An 8,660-nucleotide genomic window follows, 5' to 3' on the forward strand; every position below is an offset into this window, starting at 1 on the left:
TCTCTAATACTCAGCTTGTCTACTTAGAAGTTATGTCTGAGATAGTTGTTTTTGTTAACACAACTGGAGCAAGAACTTATTTCCTAATAGCACATTCTGTGACAAACCTATAATACTGGACCTAATAACTCTTCTGATCTAACTGAAAATGAATGTAGAAAGAGACAACAGTGCAAATATTTTGTATATTTTATACATCACAAAAGCGACGCAAATGAATTGAAGAATGTAAATGTGTAAGCATGATTACCACCAGTAACAGTTCAAGCCTATGATCACCTGAAGCATATAGTCACAGTCTAACTTTCCAGGCTTAAGTACGGCAGTACATAAAAGACACAAAATGCAACATACAGGACTGCTGTCGAATTTACAAAAGTAGCCATGCAACAGAGCAGCTTGAAATAATTGCATGTGTAAGTAGCGTACACACCATATGACAACTACATCAGTGATATATTGTATATCAGCGCAAATTGAACAACTATTGGAACGAGGTCACAAATTAATGAAAAATTAAGTGCCACTATAATACGAGATATAAAATGGTACGACATACACACCATTTAAATTTAGCACAATTCATTGAGGACTACCCAGTAATCTCTTATGGAAGTAAACAATATCTATTATTGCGTTGTATGCCACACAAAACTTGCAATGATCAAGCAAAGTACTACAAAAAATTCAAATACTACAGCAGAAGGTTTACTGCACTTATAGAATCAAGTTAACCAACTGAAGGCAATTGAATAAGTTGTTTTGTTTTCCTGTTATGATAAGGACAGAAAAATACCTAAAATTAGCAGCAGGTTGATTGCTACATGTTGTACATAGAAGATATTTATTTATTCAGCTTTTGGCTTCACGCGTGTCAGTTTCTTTAGTATTTTTGAACCTTTCTTGACGTGGCTCTGGTGAAAATAAAATGCTACATGTTAACCAAGTTTTTACACCAACACTTACCAAGTATTTACCTGGAACGTGTTTAGCATTCATTAGTATACTTATCAATGTCAAAAAATTACATTCATTATCTTATTCTAATTCATTCACATATGTTTCTAATTTAATATCACTCGTCAATTCCGAAGTTTTTAGGGCAGTACATTGTTTGTTATGACAAACTGACATAGTAATACTACTTACTGCAAGTTCCATAGGTTCAACTTGCTTCATTACACTCTCTACTTTTTCCTGTTTCACCTCGGCTATTTGTGCAGTGAGTGCGTTCAACCATTTGGATTTGAATGTTCTATCATCAAGAAGTTGTAGCACTGACATTTTTTCTTCCTGTCCATTCACTGAAATGATAAAAACAAGTTGAAGTTAGAGCAGCGATTCTATAGACCACAGAACCTTTTCTAAATGGCCATGAAACACTATTTTAATAGATCCAAACACATAAACCTTATATCTGACTTTACTTAATAGTTGTGTCTACTAGATGTATACATATACATTAAAATTTTGATGCAATTTCTTACATTAGTTCTCAAAAATCTGCTGGGTAAATTTGGACACGAGGTAAAAACTAAAAACGTTGTTGCAGCTTAACAGTTAAAACTTGTGCATTCTAATCATAATTCACATGCACGAACTTACCACTGCTATCAATAATTGCATTTCCCTGGCTTTTGTACTTGACAGCGAACAGATTTTTACATTCATCATTATCCTGAACATCCCAGATGCTTATGATGTTACTTAATGGCAGTAACTGGATGTGCTGAAAAAAACAAACAATGTATCAGGTTAAGAAATAGCCGGCATGAACTTTATTCGGTGGTGAGGCCTTACTTTAAGTAGTGGGGCTGCCTTTCCATGAGATCTGTTCCTCCACTTTGCAACTTCAAGAACATCAGTTAAAAGATAAAGAGCCAACCTTTCACCACTTCGATACAGACCATCAGTGAGTGTAGCAACATCTATACGTGATACAAACAGTCTGTTTGACGATACAACTTCTACGGGGCAGCCATCAACCTAAGAGAACAATTAAGTTAATACACTGGTAAGTTTTGATAACTAATGTAAAGTCCTAATTAAAAAGTAGATCCAGATAGAGAGCTACTTAAGACATGACACATGAATGCCCACTTTCATAGCTTACCTCATAAACAATGTCAAAGATTTTCATTTTTCCTTCAGTCTTCCGTTTGTCTTCATTAATATGCGACAGGACTTGTTTTAAAACTTTCTTTGCTTCTTCCAATTCAGTTTTGTCTCTTAGCCCATCATCAGTTCGCTTGTGCAAATCTAAAACAATATAGTGAGTCGTGAGTGTAATTCAGTAAGTGTAACACATCAGTAGGTGAGAAATATCCTGCATAAGGTTAACATAGATTATTGTCCTTGTGCAAGACATTTAAAATAGGTTTGTAGCTGTCAGGGTAATGTATAGCCCAACTGGTGTTTAACATAGCGGTAATGAACCAATTTAACCAATAACTTAACATAATGGTAATGAGGTAATGGACCAATTTTGGCCTAATCCTCAAATTTCATGCAGTACTCCTTGCAGAACCTCACAAATGTAAAAGGAAGTACTAAGATAGTGCTGAAAGTTACCGTTTATTAACAGGGAAATACTGGGAAGCCGCTGTACAGGTCGAATAAGCAGCGCATTGAGTGGTTGCTTTAAGCTCTGTGGTTCATGGAAACAAGCAAGGAAGAATTCACTGAGCTCAGGATTTGCTTTCTCTTGCTTCATCAGTATTTCTTTCCCCATATCAAAGTAGTTCACATATGGTGGGTAAACCTGTTGGTTGGATATTTATTATATGGTTACTAAATGAAAACAATAAACATATATATCAATTTTGAATTACACAGTATATAAGATTATAGAATGTGCATAAATGTTTTAAGATGTGGCCCCTTTAAAATAACGAAACATTTTCTTATTCCAAAACAAATAAATCATTCATTGAACTCATGCACCTGTAGCGTCATTGTCATCAACATGATATTCACTTTACATTAACTTATAATCCTACCTTAAGTAATTGCTCCCTGTATTTAGTGAAGATGTGAGCTATGCAACAATCCTCCTCCCAGTTATCAATCATTTCACTGAGGTCTTGATGAATGCAAGCATGCAGCTTCGCAATGTCGTCTATTCCTCCAAAAGCATTCCGGATGTCCTCAGGAGCAAGAAGAGGTTTTCCTTCATCTGCTGCTTTCTGCAGAGGTTCTTTGTATACCTTTGCAAGGAGAAATGTAATTAAATTAAAATTACCATGATTCATTTTATTTTTAGACATATCTTTCTTATACAGTTACGAAAATGGTAAATTTGAGTTGATTTCTGACAAAACTGCTTTACCCAAAAATGAGTTTAAGAAACTGTGTTATTCACTAATCATTACATATTGATAAAATGGTCACTATATTCAATGATCAAATTGGGTATTTACTATTGTATACATCATTGATAACATAGTTGTTCTGCTTAATATATTATACCTTTATAATGGTGTTTAGATTTCTGAGATAAGTTGTTTCAGTTTGCAGAAGCTCCATGGCTGTTCGATGTCGCTTGGTCGGGACATCTGCGTCAGAAGAAGAACTGGAAAGATACAACAGTCAGGAAAGTTGATATAGTACTCCATCATATGTTGAGAGTTTTATTTAGAATAATAGGTAAACTCAGTCCAAAATCTCAGGTCTTATGGCATGCCACACTGTGGGACCTAACCCACAAAGAGGGTTCTATTTCATTCTGTATGGGTAGGGTCCTATAGCGAGATGTCATAGCACCTGGAAATTAGGCTAGAGTTGGTCCATTACCCCTATGTTAAGTGTTAGGTTGATACATAGTGTCCAAGAGATAAATGTGACAAACTATATTAACATAAGGTTTATATAACCTTAGTAAACTAATGTTGTCGTAATCTTGTGATTCAAATGTTCCAGTTGATGATAATGATGGACGAGTATAAAGAGACGACGTATCATCAGTATCTTGATAAGGTGTAAAGTTGTTCAAAGACCTTAAAGATTGTGTGTGACTAACTAATACCTCCTTTGCCACAGTATCGGGAGTATTTGCAATGTCAAGGCTGTGGTTCTGTTTTGTAAGGGTGCCATGCACAGGTGGTGAAGTGTTGGTAACATCAGCTGAAGCAACACCTGGCTGTTGATTTGGTTTCTTGGCATTGTGATGAGGAGAAAATAGCAAAGGGCTTGATGAACGAGACTTTGAGCGACTTGCATTGTTTAAACTTTGCAGTGAATTTGTTGAACTTGGAGTAATAATTGGAGCAGATATATCTGTGCAGCTTGACCACTTCCTTGGGCTTGGAGTGCCGAGTATTGAACGAACGGACTTCGGATTTTTGAATGCTGAACGTGCAACTGATGACTCTGGTTTTAACAATGGCTCCGTTTCCTACAAAACAACTAAGACCTTACATTTCAAATTCTCAACAAGTTATTTCCAAATCTTAAAATACTTCAGTAGTGTATTGCAGGCATCACACTGGAACTGCAGTTTTAAAACTAAGACTAAAATAATATTACCTCATCCTTATTTTCTCCACCAAAACATGGACACCTCTTAAAGAAAGTGCTGCACTTATTACCCATTCTATAGCTCTCTCATCGAAAGATTGGCACCGAGTACAACCAAAGCGGATCAACAGTTTACTAAACAGCTTGTTCACAGCATGCTTCTAATGCTTGGCAAGCAATTACAAAAGATAAGCATGCTTCCTAATAGCACAATTCATGGAAATCTCTCTAGTATCAATCATAGAACGCTGCTTCCTGACTGGCCCACTACTTTTATGAATTACCAATCAGTGACTATCCCTAGAAAAAATAAACAAAGGATAAAACCCTGGCGGTAAAACAGTAATGTTGCATTAATAACTCACTTGTTAGCATTGATTAAGTTTATTCAGGAAACTTCCTGGACTGTTTATTTGCGTGCATTATATTTACATAAACTTAATAACTTAACTATATACACTGAACAGTTATAGTGTTATACGGTGGCTAGGTTAAAATTTTTAAGCAGCTGCCTTCTACATAGCACCGGCATAACTGGTGAAGAATGAGTTCACTGTCCCGATACAGTCATTATTCATTTAAAAATGAACTATGTTTTAACAAAAATGAATCAATTAGTAACCATCTGCATATAACACAACTTCATGATTACTTTTCAAATAAGTGCAACAGGTATATGGATATCACATACATGAAAAACAACTGTACTTTGTTTTGTCTTATGTATATTTATGATACATGTGTATACAAAAATAACTTAAGACAAAAACTTACTAAAGTAGATCGCCACAACGTTGTGTTCTACTATATTAGTCAAACTGCCTTTTTTACTAATCCTAATGTTAGAAACAATGCTGGAGCCATGCATGCAACTTCCTGTTTACTCTCTAGGAAAATTTGAACTCATTAATCTTGGACTTAAGTACTTCTAACATCATTGAAATTATCGCAAGACATGTTATCTTTTACGAATAAGATAATATCCTTCGTTTCAACTTGCTGAAGACTGGCTTGGCACATATTTCCTCTTTTCATTGATGTGTCGCCGACATTCCAAGAAATTCCTATCATTAAGTAAAGTAGACTGATACTGCCTACAAACTGCCTTTACGAATAGTTAAATATGGCACATTACCCAAGAACATAAAAACAGAACTGAAAACATTGACAGTCAGTGAGCCTGATGTGAATCTAAATTCATATGCTTGCTTAACACAAGTTTAATTTTACTAAGTGTATGATTGCAGCTGTAAGCTTACTAACTGTAGGTATGAACACTACACATAAAGTTTGCCAACTATTGTTCATCATCATAAACCACTTCATATTAGAAACTTCCTGGTAAGGAAAGCCTTCTAGAACAAGCAGTGAAACTGGATTGCACCAAGTCATATGGGAGTCACGCGGCGTGTGAAATCAAAATCCCCTCCTTCGATTACTGCCGCATTGCTATATGAGTCAATTAGTCTGTGTATGCATTTCTTATATGACTGAATGACTCCACATGTTGCTACATCAAGAGATTAAAGTTGACAATATCTTCAGCATTGCATTGATTTACTCTAAACATTGACATAAGAAAAAAAACACAAAACATTTACATAAGAAAAACTTCTGTTTAACACTTAAGAGAAGTATGGTAAAAGAAATAGTTTTTCCTGATTTATATCCAGTCATGTGTAAACTGTCTGTCTTCACGTTTAACGCCAGTGATGTAATAATACGTTAGCAAGTGCGTGCGCACAGCATAACATACTGTTCATAATGCATCATAATTGATAACTACCGACAGCAATTACACAGGCTTACTGTTACAAATAAACACCCTGTGTTTAGTAATGTAATAGCAATCAATCAATTATAAATATGCTTGCAGCAAATTTGGAATATATTGCTGGCTTTATACAGTTATAAAAGACATCATAAAATCTTCTATTGACATTTACACAATGGATTGCAATGGCTTGTGCAAAAGTAATAAAATCTTATCCCAATATGTCACAACTCGTACCCGATTATGGAGTTACCATACATGTAACTTTGTGAGGAATTATTTTTTAGGGGAAATGTTAATTTTTATGGTGGATAATTTCTAATACCAATTAAGGACCATTAGATCGGAGCAAATGCCTTTAAGTATCTTGCTCAAGGACCCATACAACCACAATGGTGGCAGCGACATGCCTTGAACCAGTAACCTCTAGGTTAGAGGCGGACATGTTAACCGCTGTGCCATGGCACCGGTGAAAGATTAAAGTTGACAGTTGTACATTATACTAAAACTAACCTTCGCTTAATTTCCGTTTTTTTAGCATCTGTGGACTTTGGTCTCCATCTCACACTGACTGAACTTGAGTGAGAATAAGAGTTCGCATTAAGCACAGCCAACCCAGCAGAAATTAAGTTGGTGAGGATGCAGAGTTTGTACAACTTGGAAAAGTATGTCACCGGTCCTGGGATAATTAATCGCACAGCAGTGAACAGCACTAGACAACAAATATTGTTGTGTATTAGTACATATGTATAATGTACCACTAAAATTTTATTAAATATAGGCATAGATAGTAGTGTTGCTACTGTTCAGGTTAAAAGCAATACACACACACAAGCAAGTAGAGTAGAATTTCATTCTTTAAGCCCCTACATTTCCAATACTAGCAACTCCTACATTATTGATGATTTTTCTGTTCTAATATAATTGTAGTCCCACACACATGACTTAATAAGTCAGCATAGCAAGATTAGGACTAAACCTTCATCTGAACAACAACACAAGTTAAGAACAGCTTACAACTAACTTGCCATGTATTCACTTTAAAAATTATTTTAATTTTACCACCATATATCAGTCGAGACTGAAATCACAACAACAAATGAGTATAAGGTATCAAACATTGACGAGCACATGAGATATGATGTATATCTTAAACAGAATCAATGATATAAAACTAGAAAAAGTTCAAATATTAACCGATTTAAAAGCATGTACTTACATGATGCAATCAGCATTTTTGAAAGGTACTTTGGCAGAAGACGTTGTTGTACATGTGTATACCGAGACACGATGGATGGAAATTTTGCCTCAACAATTATTAGCAAGACACCACTGAGAAGACTTATTCGAGCTAAAAGAATATATTTATAAAATCATCAGTTTTGTTCAAATTATTGATAAGTATTATAATGTCAATGTATATATATATGTAAAAATACAATAGCATTATAGGGTTTCAATTAAAGTACTGGAACTGTAATACTATAACCAGTAACTCTACTCAAGTGTCAAAATGTTTTGTCCCAAAATGTGTTTTAGAAAAAAGTTGGGCGTTTGTGTTAAAATCAACATCAAAACTGCACCAAAAAACATATTTTTACTGTGAGATAATAACAAACCTTACACAAGTCAGACCAACTACAATAGCGAAGCATGTTTTTGCATATTTTCAACTTAAGTTAATTTTTGACATGAACCCCTCATTTTTTAAAACTTACGAAAACAATAGGTATCAGTGACACAGTGGGACCTAAGGAAGATTTTGAGAACTTTTAGTTACATATTATCCACACACATCAGAATTTGTATATAATACAAGAAAAAATACCTTTAAATGAAATAATCATTATATATATACCTATTAAATTGCATATTGAGTGCAAGTAACCAAACAGAGAACCAATGAACCCCACTTCTGTTGCAGGAAGGAAATTCCCTGCTGTACACAAATGTAGAAACAAGCTGCACCCTGCCAGTAGCCCGATGGCTGTCTCCATTTGTGTGATACGCATTCTGCTTTAAAAATGTTAATACAGTGAAAACTAAAACCAATTATTCTAGGTATCCATTAACCATATATATGCCAGGATGGTTAACAATACACCTAATAAAACGAAATACCAACCAACGTGTTAAGTGACATATAAAGGTGTTTAGATATTAGGCGAGACAGCGGGTAGGCTAAGAGTAGGCGAACATATGCACAAAGCAATAAACTTACCTCGACTACCAGTTACACAAACTGTCCGTTTTCTAGTAGCTTGTTGTTGTTGTTTCCAACCTCCACGTGATAATGTAAACAAGCAATTCTTGCCTGCAGCTTAGTCAGATGGCGTTTTTCCGCGTTTTTAACGGTTGACTGATCTTGCAA

At 35.1% G+C, this 8,660-nt stretch overlaps 1 protein-coding gene across 3 annotated transcripts; it reads right to left on the reverse strand.

Moving 5' to 3' along the window:
• Positions 1-171: 171 nt before the first annotated feature.
• Positions 172-8,634, reverse strand: LOC100182251 (protein ECT2-like). Of its 3 annotated transcripts, none has more exons than XM_009860027.3 (12): positions 8,511-8,634; positions 8,148-8,305; positions 7,509-7,640; positions 6,803-7,001; positions 3,469-3,571; positions 3,000-3,206; positions 2,572-2,761; positions 2,114-2,259; positions 1,801-1,986; positions 1,606-1,729; positions 1,150-1,304; positions 172-914 (listed from the first exon to the last, which is right to left on the reverse strand). In XM_009860027.3, exons 2-12 carry the CDS (start codon positions 8,299-8,301, stop codon positions 849-851), a joined length of 1,662 nt encoding a protein of 553 aa, XP_009858329.1. In that variant the 5' UTR covers positions 8,302-8,305; positions 8,511-8,634; the 3' UTR covers positions 172-848. The 3 variants fall into 3 exon arrangements, with proteins under 3 accessions (XP_009858329.1, XP_002131614.2, XP_009858328.1); XM_002131578.5 differs by having other exon boundaries at positions 8,148-8,302; positions 8,511-8,628; XM_009860026.3 differs by lacking the exons at positions 6,803-7,001; positions 7,509-7,640; positions 8,148-8,305; positions 8,511-8,634 and adding exons at positions 3,873-4,393; positions 4,525-5,782.
• Positions 8,635-8,660: the final 26 nt, after the last annotated feature.

The sequence above is a fragment of the Ciona intestinalis genome, chromosome 4 (genome assembly GCF_000224145.3).
Source record: "Ciona intestinalis chromosome 4, KH, whole genome shotgun sequence".
NCBI classification, from domain to species: domain Eukaryota; kingdom Metazoa; phylum Chordata; class Ascidiacea; order Phlebobranchia; family Cionidae; genus Ciona; species Ciona intestinalis.